Source organism: Acinonyx jubatus, chromosome A2, assembly GCF_027475565.1.
Source record: "Acinonyx jubatus isolate Ajub_Pintada_27869175 chromosome A2, VMU_Ajub_asm_v1.0, whole genome shotgun sequence".
Taxonomy (NCBI): domain Eukaryota; kingdom Metazoa; phylum Chordata; class Mammalia; order Carnivora; family Felidae; genus Acinonyx; species Acinonyx jubatus.
In genome coordinates, this window is record NC_069383.1 from 5,657,199 (window position 1) to 5,676,396 (window position 19,198).

A 19,198-nucleotide genomic window follows, 5' to 3' on the forward strand; every position below is an offset into this window, starting at 1 on the left:
CGTTCTGCCGCCAGCCCTCCTTACCATCAGATTCCTCCTTTGCGGGAAGCTCTTTACCTCTGTCTGCCGTCTATATATAGGATAAGTGGGTGCTTCTCTTCATTTGCAACCTCGCCGCCACCTCCCAGCCGTACACGCCAGTGATCGGAGGGTTGTCTGTGCCAGAGATCGCCAGACGTCTTTTTAAGGGGCAGGTTCTGATTCTGGGGCTCTGGGCTGGGACCTGGGGGTCTGCGTTTCTGCCAGGCCCGCAGGGGCGGCGGCGGCAGCGGCAGCTGCTTCCTAGACCCCTCTGTGAGTAGCAAGGCTCCAGAACAGACATCGGCACACTTCTGCAAAGGGCCAGATGGTCTGTGGCTCGGGCTCGGTCACGACTCCTCCGCCCGCCCGTGCGGCAGCGAGGCGGAAGGCAGCCGAAGCCCAAACTCAGCCCAACAAGCTGTGCTCTGGTGAGCCTTCATTTGTAAACACAGGCCGGATTTGGCTCCCAGGTGTAGTTGGCCAGACCCTGCGCTGCGCGCGCCTCTTGATTTCTGCGTGCCTCTCACGGTCTCTGTGCCTTAGAGTGTTCCGTTACCTTGACCGCAAGACCTTCTCTTCCTCCCTGTCTCCGCCCTGTCCGTGTTACTCATGCCTCGCGGCTCTACCCAGATCTTGCCCCCTTTTCGAGGCCGTCCCCCAGATCCCTTCTGCGCCTCTTTTCACAGTTCGTCTTGCTGTTCCCCGTGCCTGATGTGGCCGGCACACAGTAGGCGTTCAGCAGTGTCCGGAATCTTCGTCCGGCGCCTCCGTGAGTGTTACTCCGCGGGAGCGTTGAGGGGACCCGGTGGTTCTGTGTATGCAGAGGGGGGAGAACACTGCCTCACCCATAGCAGTCGCTTTATGCGTTTGCTTTTCAATTTTTTTATTCAGAGGTCAGTCATGTTAATGTTTTTCTTTTATCCGGATGAACTGTCTGGAACGTATTTTATGGCAGGACCAAGCACAAGTACTGAGTAGGGACCTAAACACAGCGCAGGGATGCTGTAGATAAGTACCAGCAGCTCAGTCACGATCAGTCAGTCTGTACTTTGGGCATGCTTTGAGAATTGGACAGCCCCTTGGAAGTATCCGTGTTCTCTCCCGGCTTCCCTCTTGTCCCTTCAGCTGTCACAGACTCTTCAGTTATTTCAGGGTCTTGGTAACTCGCCGTGGCGCTCTCCTCTCACTTAGCTGGCTCTCCAGCCTGCTTCTTCCCTCGCCATCTGCCTCCTCCCTGATCCCAGACCGCCTCTGGGGTCCTCCCTGGCCTTCTTCACCCTCACGGCCTCCTCCAAACTATTAGCTTTCTAGAACTCACCTCCAGCTCACTTTGCCGGCGAGACTGGTCAACCTTGTCTACACTGATCAAAAATAGGGAAGAAACAGGGGCTACTTTTTTTTTTTTTTTTTTTAAGGAGGCAAAGCATAACTTGTCAGGTCAGAATGTTAGGCCTCGTTTGGTAGTAAAGTAGCCGTATCCTCATAATCCACAGTCGCTTGGGGCCCTGCTGCTTGTTTTGCTGTTGTTGTCACCGGGAGTTTTCTGCATAAAACAGGGCCTGCACCTGGTGAACTTGAGCTTTTTCTTCTGATTCAAAAATACGGCCTAAAGCAAGCAGCAACCACTCTATAAACAGAACCAAAAATTGGTGCTCGCTCAAACGCGTTCCTTTTCAACTGGGGGAGCAAAGCGAGCAAAGATTGGTTGTTGTCAGGGGACAAAAAATCTTAGATATTACAGTGGCTCGTGGCTCTCCAAAGGGCCGTGTTACGTGAACGGATATCTAGGATTTCTGCCAGATCATAGTTTCACAGGCGTAGGACAGTTGGGGGGTGGGGGGGAATATATAAAAAGTTTCAGAGGGGGATTGGACGGTGCAAAGTTTGAGAAACACTGCTCTGACTTCAGGGAGAATTGTCTCTCTATGTTTTTGCCGGGACCTGTGAGAGCACCCCCTTATCACTGGCCTCAGAGCCGCTGCCCAGTGAGGCTCAGCCCAGTCCACTTGGTGGGACATTGGCTTTCATGTGAACAGTGCTGCCCTCTGGTGGTAGAGACGCTACAGTGATAGGTTTGTAGTCTCTGCCCACCCCACCCCCCACCTTTGGGTACCTCTCCAGGATGATTAGATTGTTCTAGATTATTGGAAGGCTCCGATCATCTATCATCCAAACTCTGGCCTTCCCTACCGTTTGCATACTCATCTCAGACAACAGATTCTCTCTTAATTATAAAAGTAGTTACAATTTTATGAAATATTTACAATTAATTTTTTTTTTCCTCGGGGCGCCTGGCTGGCTCAGTCGGTTGAGCGTCCAACTCTTCATCTCGGCCCAGGTCATGATCTCACAGCTGGTTGAGTTTGAGCCCTGAGTCGGGCTCTGTGCTGACAGTGTGGAGCCTGCTTGGGATTCTCTCTCTCCCCTTCTCTCTGCCCTCCCCCTCCCACATGGGCTCACACAAATGCCCGCTTGCTCTCAAAATAAACTTAAAAAAATTTGTTTTCATCTCTAGCTGACCCATATTTAAAAGCTTGCCATATTTAATAGGTTTTAGGTATACATTTTAATGTCTCTAAAGTTAGGCTATAGCTTCACATTTGATGGTATCTTAGATTTGATGAGATAGAACGGTTGTCTTGTGGCCTGGGGAGGTGTCACTACCTGAAATGGAAAGATCCTGACTACCTGAGATAAAGAGGGGAGACTCGAGGTATTTGAAACCGGGATCTGTTGGCTAGGCCTCACGAGCAACTTCCAGAAAGTCCTCGGGAGCTGAGACAGCAGTCCGGTCCTCTCCATGAAGGATTGGTCTCCGTGACCTTCCCTCTCAAGACCGACTTTGCTCCGTGAAGGCCCTCAGCTGCGACCCCACCAGTCAGGGGCCACGGTCCAGACCCGTGATTCGGATGGTGGCACAGTGCCCAGGATGGTCCCATCCTGCAGCTCTGCGTGGGCTGCAAAGTCCCTGAAAGATGTTATACTGGGATCCCTGAGGCTTTTTAAGTCTACTTATTTATTTTGAGAGAGAGACAGAGAGAGAGAGTGCTGCGTGGGGCTCGAACTCACAGACTGTGAGCTGAACTCATGACCTGAGCTGAAATCAAGAGTCAGACGTTTATTTGACCAACTGAGCCACCCAGGCGCCCCTCTGCGGATTTTAAAGTGGGAAGCCTGACAGAGCATTTGGAGTTGACTCGAAAGAAATGGAAAGATTGTTTATATCCGGTATTGGAGGTTCTCCTCACCAGCGTGCACGAAGTGCACTGAGCACTGTTGTAAGTGTTCACGTTTATCTAATCCTCACAATAGCCTCGAGACGTAAACATTTTTGTCATCCCTATTTTATAGAGGAAGAAATCAAGAAAGAGGTTAAGTCACCGTCTCCGGGACGTATGTGGGAAGGTGAAGAACCAGGTTTCAAATACGGTCCTGTGCTCTGAGCCAGGGTGCGTAACCAGCCCGGAATCCTCTTTTACTCGGAAACCCTCTACGTGTTCCCACCTCCGGCACGTTCCGCCTGAGCCACTGAGGCCATTTCCAGGGGCTGCCTGGTGCAGACTCCGGGGGACACCTGTCAGGCCCCTTCTTCCCTTCAACTCTTAGTAACAGTCCACAAAGATGGTCTCTGCTCCCGTGTACCACACAGCCCCCTCGTGGCCACCTCACGCACGTCTGGCCGTTGCTTTTCTCTCCTTGATGGTCCCGACTCTTGTTTCCAGAGCGTGGGATGTCGAACTTGCTCCCGGCCACCCTGCCCTGTGCCTGCCCGCCTTCTTGTCCGCTGCCTTGCTCTCTGCCATCACTTTACTTACCCTGAGGCCTGTTGCCCCGTGTTTTAATGCCATGTATTTAGGGGCGCCTGGGTGACTCAGTCGGTTAAGTGTCCTCCTCTTGATTGCGGCTCAGGTCACGATCTCAGGGTTGTAAGATCAAGCCCCGCGTCGGGCTCCACACTCCGCTCTGAGCGTGAAGCCTACTTGAGAGTCTCTGTCTCTCTCAAAATAAAATCTTTTTTAAAAATTAAAAAATAAAAATTTAATCCCACGTGTTTCGCGACCACAGTGCTTCATAACTGATGATGCCCAAACAGACACCTCACCCACATCTCTCCTGAGTACGCAGCTGCCGCTGGCCATCTCTGCCGACCACTTCGCCCGCGGCCTCTGTTCTAGCCTCCTGCACCCCCTCCTCCCTGGTTTCGGCCGGCCGAATTCAGTAAGTGGCATCACGTCCGCCTCGCTGTCGTTATAACAGGAGTGATGCCGGAGCTTGTGTGCCCGCGTCTGGGTGATGGAGCCCTCGGACCGTTGCCAGTGCCCGTCACTCCTGCCGTCACTCGGGGCCAGCCCGTCCGTGTTGCTGCTGACCTGTTAAGTAGCCCGCTGTCTCCCAGCACCTGCTCCACCCTCCAGTCAAGTTCAGCTGCTGCCCCCGGAGGTGTTTTATAAAAGCACATACGTGGGACACCTGGGTGGCACAGCTGGTTAAGCATCCGATTTCCGTGGCTCCGGTCACGATCTCGCGGTTCGTGAGTTCAAGCCCCACATCGGGCTCTGTGCTGACAGCTGGGAGCCTGGAGCCTGCTTCGGATTCTGTGTCTCCCTCTCTCTCTGCCCCTCCTCTGCTCGTGCTGTCTCTCAATAATAAATAAACGTTAAAGAATTTTTTAATAAAAACACACACGCGTCACATCACTGCCGTGCTCAGGTTTCCTGCCCTGCGCTCCGCCGCCCCTGGTGCCTGCCCCTGCCTCCCCTTCTAGCGTGTCTGTGTTCGCGGCTCCCTGCACCTGTCCCGGCCGCCCTGCTTGGTGCCTCGGCTGCCGGACATTCACAGGCCGCACCCCCCTCCCCGGGCTGCGCTTCCTCTCCTCCCGGCCACCTGCTACTTTTCGTCAGCTCTCAGCCCCGATGTCACTTCCCTGGGGGAGCCTTTCCGACAGCCCCAGAGAGGACTTCGCATGTCCTCCCTGGATATCTATACGGGCTGTTAAGGAGAAACGCGTTTCCTTGTGTTTCTTTGTCACTGACTTGTGAGCTCCGTGAGGGTGGGGACTGAAAACTTAACAGTTGCCGTGTTTCAAAGATGCCGTGGTGAAGACGACTTCCGTTTCCAGTACATGTTTGTTCCCCGTGTGAGGAGCTTTCGACTTGACTCGGGCACATAAGCTTCGCGTTTTAGAAAGTGTTCTTTCTTGTAAAGAAATAAGGCGTTTCTGTGAAAGGCAGTCGGTGGAAATCCATTTGCCAAGTTACTGCCTCCTGATCACAGAGTGGTGACAGGTGGGGGCGTGCGGGGTGACAGCAGAGGACCTACTTACGTAATCCGGCAACCGAGGAAAACGTCTCTTAGATCTTTCTTCTGTGGCTGGGATTGCAGCGGCACTGACGTCGGGGGGAAAGAAGCCTTGCTTATCTCCGATGAGAAACGGGGTGGCAGTTCGGAGGAGGAAACCGATTTGGGGACCTCTGAGTTAAATTGTTGTCACTTTTTAATCTGCTTAATTTGCTGCTGCTTTCCCGCTCTGAGCTGTTTCCTGTGAATCTGAATTTACGGAACCCCCGTGATTCACCGTTATACATTGGTCACCTGTCACTCGCAGCAAGCTGCTGCCACTTGTTTTATAGGTCACCTGTTCCGTGAGGACCTCCTCGGGAACACACACGTCCACGTTCTCACGTGCAGATTTATACCCTGTGTTTGGCTCTCACCTGCCACACGGACTTCTCGAGCTTTGGAGCGTATGTGTGCCCCGCCCCCCTTGAGTTGCACATGTCCTTCGTGTCATAGTCCCTGAGAACACGGGGGCAGAGCCGGCTTGGAGTCCCATTCCTTCCACGTAGTCGCCGCGAGACCTCAGGCCAGTTATTTCGAGCGTCAGTTTCATCTGTAACTGGGACAGACTAGCAGCCTCCAGCTAATAGGATTATATGTGGATTAAGTGACAGGAGTATAGCATTTGCTGCCTCCCCTGCCGGGCAGGACAGTGCCCGCAGGTACGGCTGAGGTGACGGCCCGAGGAGGGCCCACGAGGCAGCCGAGGGGGACTTTCGGGGTCGCAGTCACCAGTGGTTTAGCACGTGTGCTGGCGGACTTGACATGAGCGCTGCCCGCGCTGGCCAGTCGGCAGCATTGGGGACCAGGGGTCGGACTGTCCCCATTCCCTCCGAGCCACCCTGCAAGGAGATAGTGTTATCCCCCCGTGACAAGTGGAGAAATGCGGGCGCCTGCCCGAGGTCACACCCAAGGTGGTGACAGTTCTAACCTGGGTTTGGTCTAGCTCTGTCCCGTTCTGGCTTCCACACCCCGTCCCGCTGGGACCTGCAGTCCCTGGGGGAGGAGCCCGGGGGCCCCGTAAAGGGGTCTCCTGTTCGCGCCCCACTCTGCAGACGGTGCGCCATGGTGGGGGGGCCAGAGGGCCCGCTGCAGGAGGACCCGCCGTACTGCCGGACCCAGGGGCGTGCACGCACCGTGGACAAACGCCTAAGCCGTGGCCGAGGGGGACGGGTCAGCGCGAGCAGCCTCTTGCCCGAATCGCCCATTGCGGGGGGACTCCCGGTCTCTGCCCACCCAACTGGGCTGGCCGCCACGCTGTGACTCCACATGACTTGCTGAACACGTTCATTTGTCTCCTTTCCCTCGTAAAGTCCTACTGAAATGACAGCAGTCAGTGAAAACGAACACAAAAGGTAGTCTTGCTCAAGAAAACCAAAAACTTAGTTCTGGGAAAAGACCAAAAAAGTGGGTAAACCTTTGTCAGATGTGTTCAAGAATGTCATGAGTGACAATGCAAAGCTTTAGAAATAAGGGGTGGGGTAGGGGGGATCTCTAATTGTGAATGTGAAGATTTAGGAAATAGCATTTAAAAGAAACCTGAGTAGACCAAATTATATCAATAAATTTAAAAAAACTCGTTTCAGTCATCATAAAAGAAATTTAAAAGTAGTCTTAGTTGAATCGTACACTTTAAATAGGTGAACTCTATCTATGGATGTGAATTATAGCTCAATAAAGCTGTTTCTTAAAAAAAAGGAATTAAAAGTCCTCAGCCTTGGGGTACCTGGGTGGCTGTCCATTAAGCATCTGACTCTTGATCGCGGCTCAGGTCGTAATCTCATGGTTTGTGAGCCCACGTGGGCTCCGTGCTGACAGCATCGAGCCTGCTTCGGATTCTCTCTCTCCCTCCCTCTCTGCGTCTCCCCCGCTCGTGTGTGCCCTCTCTCTTTCTCAAAATAAATAAAGTCGAGGCACCTGGGTGGCTCAGTCACTTAAGCATCTGACTCTCGGTTTCGGCTCAGGTCATGATCTCACAGTGTGTTTGAGCCCTGCTTCAGGCCGTGTGCTGACAGTGTAGAGCCTGCTTGGGATTCTCTCTCCTCTTCCTCCCTCCCTACCTCCCTCCCTCTCCCTCTCTCTCTCTCTACCCCTCCCCCACTCACGCTGTCTCTCTCTCTCTCAAAATAAATAAATAAGCTTAAAAAAAAGAAGTCCTAAGCCTTCCTTCCCCTGCCCCTGCAAAAGAGGGCCAGTGCTCAGCCTATCAGTGGGTGCACTCTGTAAAACCTTCAAGGAACAAGTACTGTGTAAGTTACTTACGTGATTTTAGGGCACAGGAAAAGGTGGCAGCTTCCACGCTCATTCCGTGAAGCTAGCTTCATCCTGACACCCAGACCAACCGATGGCACGGAAGAAACCCGATGATTAGCCTGGCCTTGAAAATACGGGCAGAACCCCTGCGTAAGCATCAGCAAAAGGAGCCACGCGCTGCACGGTGACCACGCTGGGTGTTGTCCTGGAAATGCAAGAAAACCGCAGCTTCTTAAGAAATCGCTAAGGAATTAATGTCAGCAGGTTAAAGGAGAAAACCCTCTAGTCATCTCAGTAGACACTGAAATAGCAATTGATAAATATGTGCCTTTAACAAAATCCTTAGTAAGCTAGAGAGAGAGAAGGAAACGCCTTTAAATTGCTGGGAACATACTTGACAGAAGCCGCCGGGCAGCAGTGAAGTGCTTCCTGGCGTTCGCCGTCAGGGCGGTCTCCGCCCTGCCAACCCGTCGGTGCTTGCGACTTGACCTCTGTGAACTAACCTCGGTCCTCCCCGTTGCTTCAGCTTAATAATCTGTGTCCTAAGAACGAGGGAACGTAGGGGAGGGTGGATGCTTCAGTCGTGTGGTTCCCAAGATTAAACATGAAGCCATTTTGAAATGGGGGGGAAATCCCATACAATTTCAAGGTCATGGCGTTGTTTGTGACATCTCTTGGGCATTTATTGCAGCCCGTTTTGCACTCGCTGGGGAGCCGGCGTGCCTTTAACCTACCCACACTTCTTTCTACCAAGTCTTTGACCGCCCTTGCCTAGCAGAGCTGATGCAGTTCCCTCCGCAGAGGTACTCACCTCTGGCTCGCTCGATCCCAAATGCAGAAAGCATGGAGAGAACAAATCGAATGCACTTCATTTATTTTACCGCCTCGTAACAAAAACAGGATCCTACTTCTTGGAAAAGAACTTTACCGATAGAGTGGGTAAACCTCATACCTGTAAAATTATATTTAAGCTTTGGCTTTGTTAATATTTGCGTTTCTAAGCACTTTAGGGAAACTTACATGAGTGTGGTCTTTCCTGTATACTTCAACTTCCTCATTCCCATTTCTTGCTCAACTATTTTCAATGGTCTTCTAAAAAAATAAAAGATACCGTATGTATTAGGTAAACTTGTGTTTCAAAATGTAGAATAAAGGATAAAAAAATTTTTTTTTAAACTAACATATTGGGGCACCTGGGTGGCTGTGGGTTAAGCATCAGACTTCAGCACAGGCCACGATCTCACGGTTTGTGAGTTTGAGCCCCACATCGGGCTTTGGGCTGAGAGCTCAGAGCCTGGAACCTGTTTTGGATTCTGTGTCTCTCCCTCTCTGCTCCTCCCCCACTCGCAATCCTTCTCTCTCTCAAAAATAAATAAACATTAAAAAAAATTTTTTTAGGGGCATCTGGGTGGCTCAGTTATGTGTCCAACTTGGGCTCAGGTCATGCTCTCAACAGCTTGTGAGTTTGAGCCCCGCATCGTGCTCTGTGCTGACACCTCAGAGTCTGGAGGCCTGCTTTGGATTCTCTGTCTCCCTCTCTCTCTGCCCCCCCTCTCTTTCTCTCTCTCTCTCTCTCTGTCTCAAAAATAAACATTAAATTTTTTTTTAATTTTTTACATTACAAAGATGAAAAATACAAAAAAAACCCTCTAACATTGGGGCACCTAGGTGGCTCAGTTGGTTGAGTATCTGACTTCGGCTCAGGTCTTGATCTCATGGTTCGTGAGTTCGAGTCCCACATCAGGCTTTGTGCTGACAGCGCAGAGCTTGATTCAGATTCTCTGTCTCCCTCTCTCTCTGTCTCTCCCTCCCTCTATCTCTCTCTCTCTCTCTTTCAAAAATATTTAGCAAATTAAAAGAAAAACTAATATTGATCTTTAGTGGAATTAGAATGCAAGGTCTGTATATTAAGTTAAAATCGTGGGGATTGGAGGGGCACCTGGGTGGCTCAGTGGGTTGGGCGTCTGACTTCGGCTCAGGTCATGATCTCACGGTTCATGAGTTCAAGTCCCGTGTTGGGCTCTGTGCTGACACCTCAGAGCCTGGAACCTGCTTCGGGTTCCGTGTCTCCCTCTCTTTCTGTCTCTCCCCTGCCCACGCTCTGTCTCTGTATATATATCTCTTAAAATTCAATGAACATTAAAAAAAAATGAAAAATATATTAAAAAAAAATTCGTGGGGATTGGAGATAAGGAGTCGGGCTTTTTGTTTAGAGGGTTTTTCAGTGAAGTCCGGGGTGACACGTGATGTTTGTTTCAAAATGCCTTCATCCGTGCACACTTAGCTCTTTGAGATGTGGTTTGGATCTATGACCGTGACCCGTGATGTCACCCAAGGTGCAGTCAGTGTTCAGTCGTGGAGAATGAAGGAGGCGGGATGTGGCCTGGAGTCAGGTGTGCGTGTTGCCGGCCGTGGCCTAGCAGAGCCTCTTCCCCGCGGTTGCCCGACGGCAGCTTGAAAGGCCTGCCCCCAAGGACAGGCCACCATCCCTGTGAGGGGGCCCCCCCTTCCATCGGTCCTGTAGGCCCCCAGCCCCTACGGCTCTGTTAAGTCAACCCTGGGACTGGCTCGCGGTTTTCGTCTGCCGGGGAGGACGCCAGGGGCTGATTTAGTTAGGACAGCACACGGAAGGGAGCAGTCGCCCTCCGTACAGGCTTTAATTGTGTCCCCTGACCTGCTGTCTGCAGAGTCCGAATGGTCTCCCGACACGTCTGGCCCCGAGCGGGCAGAAGGCGTCCTGCCTCAACACGGTTAGGGAGTCACTGCATCGCCGAAGCCGGCCGCTGCTCCCTTCTCTCCCATCCCCACCACTGAGCCGTCTGCGAGCCACTCCCAGCCAGACTTCCAGCACCTTCCACCTGCCCCTTCGTCTCGCTCTCCTTCTGTGGGAGTCTCGCCTTTCTTAGACTAATTATCAGTGACAGTCTGTCCTTTTCGTCTTCGTACCGTTAAGGCTAGAAATGCCAGAGCATCACAGCATCTTAGAATTCAGTTTTTACAGAGTCTTTCTAAATTAAAATTCCATGTAAATCGGTGTTATAAAAAGTAATTTATGACTCTAGAGGTTATCTCTGAAATGTGAATTTGTCAAGTTGTTTGCTGTATTTTCAGGGTTTTAAAATCCGTGTATAATAACGTGGACATTTTAACGTCTTCTGCAGTTTTACTCAATTCAGTTACTTTTTGTTTTGTCCAGTGGAATTAGAAAATAGTTTCAATATAAAATATGCTTGCAACCACTTTTCAAGCTTTAGATTAATGCTGTTACACTTTTAAAAAAATTACATGGGGCACTTCCACAAATGCATCATTTCGTGACAAAAACATCCCTTTTCAAGCCTTCAGTCTTACAAAGGTGTATAAGTAAAGTTTCTTTACTGATCATTAAATCTAGATTCACCAGCATTCTTTTAAACTGGAGTGCTTTGGGGGGCGCCTGGGTGGCTCAGTCAGTTAAGCGTCCGACTTTAGCTCAGGTCATGATCTCATGGTTCATGGGGTCCGGTTCCGGATCCGGCCCTGTGCTGACAGCTCAGAGCCTGGAGCCTGCTTCGGATTCTGCGTCTCACTCTCTCTCTGACCCTCCCCTGCTCTGTCTCTCTGTGTCTGTCTCTGCCTCCGAGGATAGATAGGCAATACAGTAATCCTGGACTCATACTTTGTCCTCCGCATCTTACTCGAGTCTTTCTGCCATTCAGCAGGTGCGAGCCTGTCCTGACACCTCCTGGGAACTTGCTGGAGGCCTGTCCAGTGTCTCACAAAGCTACCGTCTAAAAGGAAAGCAGACCTGTAACTTTAGTACAAGGCGTACCACGACTCCAGAAGCTAATTGCTCACAGAGCACTAATGGGAATGTTAAAAGGAGCAATTACTTCCGACTTGAAGGCTTCACGGAAGGTGTTCCGGGTCCTTGAACTGAACTTTGAAGCTACGTTAGTTTTCTGAGGCCCCCGTCACAAACATAGCAGCTTAGAACGATAGAACTTCATTCAAGGTGATTGTCCTCAACTCTCCTAGCTTCTAGGGGTCGCCCCCAGTCCTTGGCGGCCCTTGGCCCGTGGCTGCATGACTCAGCCCCTGCCTCGTCCTCCCGTGGCCGCCTCCATCTGTGTCTCGTCTTCTGTGGTTTCTAGGTCATTGGTCTTTGGATTTAGGGCCCAACCTAATCTAGGCCGGTCTCATCTCCCGTTCCTTGCTGTAATTTCACTCGCAGAGACCCTGACTCCAAATACAAAGTCTCGTTCTGATGTTCCAGCTGGGCACAGATTTTGGGGAGCCACTATTCAGCTGCCAGAGGCAGGTGGGATTTCAGTGGGCCAAAAACAGGATGGCAGAGCGCGCTTCCAGAACACAGGACAGCATGCGCAGAGCAGAGGCGGGAGCCCAAGGAGCGCATTCCCCGGGCTGAACTTCCCACACTTCACAGAATCCTTTGGAAGGGAAATGTCAGTCCGGCCTGAGAGTGGACGATTCCCAGAGGGTGTGGTCGGAGAGGAGGCCGGGAGGGGGGAATGGGGTCAGGTGGTGGAGACCCTGTGCTGTGCGACGACGTGTAGTGTGTCATGAGGTAGCGAGGGCTTGTCAGGGGGGACGGAGTCGGACCTGCCCTAGGAAATGCTGGCTTTCACGCTTTCCCACCCCGCGCGTGTGTGGTCGCGTTTACACTTAGTTGCTGCGTTCTTCGAATTCTTTCCTTAACCTTCAGAAATCGAACCCCTCACCCCAGTTTCTGCTTCCCAGTAGTCCCCTTCAGCAGCCGCTCGGCCAGCAGTAGGTCAGCGCGTCCTCGGAGGAGGGGTCCTTCCAAACCCAGTAACTCAAGCGCCAGTGTGATGCTCCGTAATTCTGGTCCTGTGCCGGGACGACCTGGAACAGCAGGGCCAGGAATGAGGAACGGGACACCGATGCCGTCGTAACCCCGGGCTCCCTATGAGTAGTGGGAGTCCGAGCTCCTCGCGTTCTCGAGAACTTGAATCACGCGTTCCAGACAACCTGTTCTCGTTGAGTGGTCTTGGGTTTGGGGTTTTTTTCTTTTTACTTTAATTCCACATCCCTCTTACTTTCTGTTTCATCCCATTTCTTTCTTCACTTGCGATTGGAGCCTTCATCAGAGCGTAAATAATACGAGTGGTGCTGCCGATAATCTGAAAGTTTACACTCTGTGGAGGGAAACCACGACGTTTTATAATATTTTGCTTGATTTCCCTAACTTAAGTTACGAATGCTCTTGTTATTCATGCCGTTTTATCGCAACAGTAATAATCTGTCCTTATTACAGGATCAAATTTTGTCCTAATGTGCTTTATATATTTAACATCTTGCTTTCTTTGGCCAAGCTTCTCACATTTAAAAAAAAAAGTTTGGGCCCCTGGGTGACTCAGCCGGTTACGTGTCCGACTCTTGACTTCAGCTCAGGTCATGATCTCGTGGTTTGTGGGTTCGAGCCCCGTGTCGGGCTCTGGGCTGACCGCGTAGGGCCTGCTTGGGATTCTCTCTCCCCCCCTCTCTCTGCCCCTTCCCCGCTCACTCATCCGTGCACTCAACGCTCTCTGAGTAAAAAAATACATAAAAATTTTTAAAATGTTGTAGGTCCTCCTCAAAACCCTCAGCCGAGAGGCCTGACGAGCCAGGGCTGACTGTCCTGTGCCGTCCTGGGGGGGAAGAAAAACTAGGGCCTGCTGAATAACGCGTGGACTTCTGGTGACAGTTTGTTCGTCGCTGCCTTACCGGCTCGTGAACCGTCACAGAAGCGCCATACTGATGAAAGACACTGGTGACGGAGGAGACGCGTCTCTCCTGTCGCGGAGGCTGGTGTGTGTTGGGGCAGGGACCGGGGGAGCCGCCGTCGCACCACCGCCGCCGGCCGAGGCAGCACGCACGGAGAAAGAGCTCAGCGAGCCCAGCTCTCCACAAACTCCCCGCTGACGTGGAGGCCGTGTGTGTGAGCAGGGAAGTCCTGGGGGCGCCCGCGGGGCGTCGGAGCCGGGGCGGGAGGCCGTCTGGACGCGGAGCCTGCTCCCCAGCCACGCACAGATCCGCCGGCGGGGAGGGTGGGCGCCCCGCGGCCTTCCTCACCCCTCCCCGTGCGGTGTAGGTTTGTAAGTCAGAGTATAAAATGAACCTTAGGAATCCATGCTGATACAGACAGGTAGATAGTCCCGTGCAGAAGAGTTCTGAGTAATTCAGGTAGATGCCCTCCCCTCGAGGAGGTGGCCCATAACGCCTGACCCTTTGAATGTGGGCCGCGCGTGCAGACTTCCTCGCAAAGGCTGCCGCGCGGAAGGAGGAGAAAGTCACCGCCGGAGAGAAACCGACAGACGCTACCAAGCCACGTGGGAAGTCGTGTCGACGGCAGGTGCCGTTGATGCGGTGGGGCGAGATGGCGCCTTACCTTGCGGGCGGTCTTCTCCCCAAAACACATAACCCCGAGACCGAGGTCATGAGAGAAGCCTCGTGCAAATCCGAACCGACCCGCTCTGGGAGAACCCACACTGAGACCGCACGCGGTAGTTACTCGCTGAATGAACGAAGGCAGTGGATGAGTAAGATCCCGGTCGTTCGAAGGAGGGAGCGCCCCAGAAGGAGAAGAGTATTCGGGCTGCACGGGTCACCGAGAACGAGCTGTAAAGGGACAGCTGGTGAGAAACCCAGGTGGACGTCGGTACGCCTTCAGAAGGGGGGGTGGTTAGACTTCCTTGCCTTTCTGGCCCCGGGGGGATTGTGTGCCCGCGCGACCTCACGCGCTCCAGGGTTTCTCCTGCCACGCGGCGTCTGTCCAGGTGCCCTCCTTCTCCACCAGCGTGTGAGCATGGGGGGCAGAGACTGCGCCTGTGCTGTTCATCTTTTATGTCTCAGCGGGGACACGGGGTGTGGACCGTAGCACGTCCCAGGCGTCGGGCGGACGAGCGTGCGTGCGTGCATAGTTGAAACTGCGGAGTTCTCTTGAGACGCGTTGGGGTCTCTCTCGGACGTGGATTTGGATCCCTCTTTGGTTACTTCTAAGTGCTGACTCTAGGCCAGTTCCTCAGCCCCTCCTCACCTCCCGTCGGCTCGTGTGCAGAGCGAAGAAATTAAGGCGTTTGCCCTCAGAGTCGTTCTATGAATTGAAGGAGGTAATTGATTGTAACACTTAGCGTACAATATAAAAATCCTTAGCCCGTAGTGAACACTCAAACGTTCACCTGTTTTGTGGATAACTTGGCATCTGAGGCTGGGCTGAAACGGGACAAGGAAAAGTAGAGAAAGACGTTGAAGTTAAAGCGGAACAGACAAGCCAGAAAGTGAGATTAAATCCGGCAGGGAACTTGGCAAGGAGTCGCTTGCTGACGGGGGGACGCGAGGCGAGAAAACAGAGAAGCCGGACCACGGAGGCTCGTGAACGCCAGACCAAGACGCCGGACTATCCCACGCGCAGGAGGGGAGATATTGGAGGAGGGAGCTGGCCGGGAGGTGACGGGAATGGTGGAATTACGAAGTATGGTACCTGGGAGAGGGGTCAGGAGTGAACACAGATTTGGGGGTGTTCACGTGGTTTGTCACGAAATTGGCAAACCAGGCGGCATATACTGAGCGTTTACGATAGTAGGAAATACCAGAATACCAAGGGCTCCTTCCTTCCACAGTCGAGGAACTTGCTCAGTGTCACGCTGTTGAACACTTCTTTTGCTCATTCCTAAATACAATAAAGTAATTTTTTCCCCCAGGTAGTTTTAATCTTCCCCAAATGTACAGATCAGTGTGGGCTGAGCGAAGTTGTCAGAGAAGTCTCTCGGAGGTCTCTACTTAGAGCTGAACCGTGAGGACAGGTTAGGAGCAAGGCCACTGCCGGCGGGGGCGGCGGGCGATCCATCACCCCGGCTGGGATCACAGCTTTGGAATCTAGAGGGCATCCGGGTCTAAATTCCGGTTCCGCAACTTCCCCGTCGTGTCCTCGAGCTGAGGTCTAGCGTGGGAGGATTTCACGGGGCCAAGAAGAGATGGGCAGAGTGTTGAAGACGGAGGAGAGGGTGGTTGAAGCTCCTGTAGTAGGAGAGAGCGTCGCATTTAGGAGGGACTAAGAGAAGGCCTCGCAGCTGCGGGGACACTGGGGCGCAGGCACTTGGCAGACGAGGCCGGGGATCCGGAGGGGATGCGTCTTTCAGGCCAGGTCTTGAAGGATTTTGTCTTTCCTGAAAGCCGTTGAAGTGTTTTCAGCAGAGGGGTGCCGTGACCGAATCCATTCTGGGCGCGGTGTGGGCAGCCGTTGAAGAGAACGAGACCAAAAGCAGAGAGACCAGTCAGGAAGTTAGGGCGTTTGTCGGAGCCAGGCCAGCAGCCGTGGAGGTAGAGAGACGTGGACGGATTAGGAGACATTTGTGGTAAACTCTGCAGTGAGTCGTGACAAATGGGTGAGGGTGGAGGAGGCGGCGGGACAAGGAGGAAGCCCAGATTTCTGCATCATCGGTTGGATGGTGGTGGCGGGCAGTTCATGTACAAATACGCCGTACCCCCCACGGTACGAATGTGCCGTAACCCCCCAGGAATCACTGCCGTCCCTTTCACCAACTGTCAGTTAACATTTACGAAGATTTAAATAATCTGCGTACATGGCCACATAGTTACTGTTTTCAGCGCTTTGTCTCCCTGTGTAGATCCATGTTTCCACTGAGCAATTATGTAGATTATGTATTTGTTTGTAAGTTACATGTTTGTTTTCATTAACGCTGTATCGTGACCTTGCTAACCTCATTTTTTTTTTTTTTAGGCCTGGGAACTTTTTGTAGATTCTTTGGTACTTTCTGTGTAAAAAAAAAATCATACAGTCTGCAGATACAGTTTTTCTTTCTCCAGTGCCGTCCGTACACCTTTGGTTTTCTCCTTGCCTTTCCGTACCAGTGAGGGCGTCCAGCAGTGTTGAACAGAAAGAATCAGCATGAGTGAACGTCTTTGCCTTCTCACTCTTACGCGGCAGACCGCTCACGGTTTCCATGAAGTCTGGTAGCTGCAGGTCTCTCATACGTACTCTTCAGCTGATGAGGAAGTCCTTTGTCACTACTGACATCTGCCTTTTTTCTTCCTTTTCAGCAGAAGACTCAGAGAGTGGCGTCTACATGCGCTTCATGAGGTCACACAAGTGTTACGACATCGTTCCCACCAGTTCAAAGCTTGTGGTGTTTGATACAACGTTACAAGTAAGTGTGCACCATTCGCATGGACGGGTGGCACGCCTCCACCTCGGGGACAAGCCCAGCGACACCCCACGCTCCGCACGTGGTGTGTAGTGCCCCCACATTGCTGTCGTCTGCGTTCTCGGTCCCCGTGGCAGCCGTGGAAAGAACGTGCCATAAACCGCTCTCTTCCTCCAGATAAGGGCAGTCGTTCTGGAGTCAAAGAGCTTAAATGAACAGTTTAATCCATAGATTCTAGAATTCAATAACTTAGTCCACACAGCTGGTAAGAGGCGGGGTCTGTCTCGCATGTTAGAGCCTGAGCTATTAACCATTAAACTAATGCCTCCCTCAGGATACCCCGAGCTTTTCTCTTAGTTACGTAGTAGAATGTACGATAAATTAATTTGAAATAATACTGGTTAAAAAGAAAAAAAGGACTAATATAGATCATCTCTTGAGAGAGAGCTCTGTTGGTCTCTTTTAGTAGAAAAATTTTGAACCCGATCATTTTGGTATTAAAAGTGTGCTTGTCGCAGCTAATTTTGTACCAATGTGACCTAATCATGCGTGAAAAGTCCTGGACAATACAGTCGACATAATGATCAGATTACATCCAATGTGATACGTATATACACACATAGGTATCTAGTGTGCGTATTTGTGCATAAATCTTTACAAAGGAGTGTCTTCGCTTGTGCTCCCAGAAGCAGCCACCGAGCCAGGAATTGGTGGGCTCCCAGGGGACCGGAGGGGGGGAACTCGGGAAAGCAGAAGCCCTTCCAGGCGGGTCGCAGGCAAAGGTGTGAGCTGGCCCCCCCACGGAGCTCAGGTAGGGGGAAGGTACCCCAGCCTCTGTCACTTCGTCCAGGGCCATCCCGGGAGATATGTGCCCAGACGGGGCCGGCTCTGCCCCACGCTCCGGAACTCTCCTCGTCCCTCCCGCCGCCTGGTTGTCCCTCCCAGCAACTTGTCCCTGTGGCTCGTCAGACGACACCTGGTGTCTTGTGGCCACTTTATCCACATTCAGCGCAGGCTACACAGGACTCAGGAACGTGAAAACGGCTTGTTCTTGTGTAATGTCATTTCCAGCTGTGTTTTTGTCATCATCTAGAAGTACAGCTGATTTCTGTAACCTGATCTTCTATCCTGTGACTTAGCTGTATTCGCTTCAGACCAGGTAACCTTCAAGGTTGCTTCTGAACCCTAAGATCCTCTGATTCTTTGACACGGCGAGGACAAGGAGGCGTCCGCTACGCTACCATCCAGGGAGCCCGGCAGACAGTAACTTCAGGAAACTCAGTCTCTGCTGCTGTAACTGCACATTTCAGTAGGAACACAGCTGGGAATTCTCAGTTCCCAAAATAAACCCCTGCTAGATCACCCCACCTCCCCCTTGTTCCCACTCCCTAAAAGGCGTGTTACTTTTCCAAGAACCCCATCCCTGACCCTGGGTTTTCCACCAACAGAAAAGTAAGTGATGGCTGGTAAGACCTGTATCTGCTTTCCCTCCTGCTCGGCTTTTCCCTTGTCAAGGAGTTGACTTTCTCCTGAATTTAAAATTGAGCCAAGTGAGCAATACTTGAAAAATGGGATGTTTTGTGGGTTGTCAGAGGTCACTGATCCAGTGATATCACCTTCCTAATTAATAGAAGCTGTGTGCATCATCCCCTGCAAGCCACGAATCCTGTGAGGCCCTCAGCTCTGAAGGAGCTAAAATTTGTCACCAGGGGAGGGGGGGGGCTGTCACGGGGAGAGCAAAGTTAAGCAAGCATTTGAAGGGTCGGAGCAGAGTATTTTGTAGACACGGATGGCAGTGGTAGTTGTCGATCCATCTCGGGAGCAGGGCACATAGTAGAGAGATGGCCAGAAGAGAGAGTGCCAGAAACAACCACGTCTCCTCACTGAGGGGGGATCAGTAAATCCTGGGATGGGCGTATCATAGAACACCATGTAGCCGGTAAGAAGAATGGAAAAAGTGTTTGTCAAAAATATATTTTTAAGGGGCATTTGGGTGGCTCAGTCGGTTAAGTGTCCGAGTCTTGATTTCGGCTCAGGTCCCGATTTCCCAGTTCGTGAGTTTGAGCCTGGCACGGGGCTCCGTGCTGATGGTGTGGAGCCTGCTTAGGATTCATATATTCTCTCTCTCTCTCTCTCTCTCTCTCTCTCTCTCTCTCTCTCTCTCTCCCTCCCTCCCTCCCTCCCTCTCCCCCTCTCCCCCTCTTCCCCCCTCCCCCTCCCACCTCTCTCCCTCCCTCCCTCCACCCTCCCACCCACCTCTCTCTCCCTCCCTCTCAAAATAAGTAAATAAACTTTTAAAAAAAGAGTATATTTTTAACTAAAAAAAAAAGCAAGTTGCAGAATCACACATGTATCATGACCATGTTATTCTGAGGGTACACAGTATCAGAGTCGTAACCCCTAGGCGCAGACAGGCGTGG

At 52.0% G+C, this 19,198-nt stretch overlaps 1 protein-coding gene across 12 annotated transcripts in view; it reads left to right on the forward strand.

Moving 5' to 3' along the window:
- PRKAG2 (protein kinase AMP-activated non-catalytic subunit gamma 2) overlaps positions 1-19,198 on the forward strand; it is a 258,595-nt gene that overhangs the window by 203,501 nt on the left and 35,896 nt on the right. For 8 of the 12 annotated variants that reach the window (XM_027051158.2, XM_027051160.2, XM_053217843.1 and 5 more), the window contains one exon: positions 16,675-16,781. In XM_027051158.2, coding sequence (XP_026906959.1) covers positions 16,675-16,781 — 107 coding nt within the window. The remainder of the gene's footprint in view (positions 1-16,674; positions 16,782-19,198) is intronic. The other 4 variants (XM_027051161.2, XM_053217845.1, XM_027051169.2 and 1 more) reach the window with 1 other exon arrangement.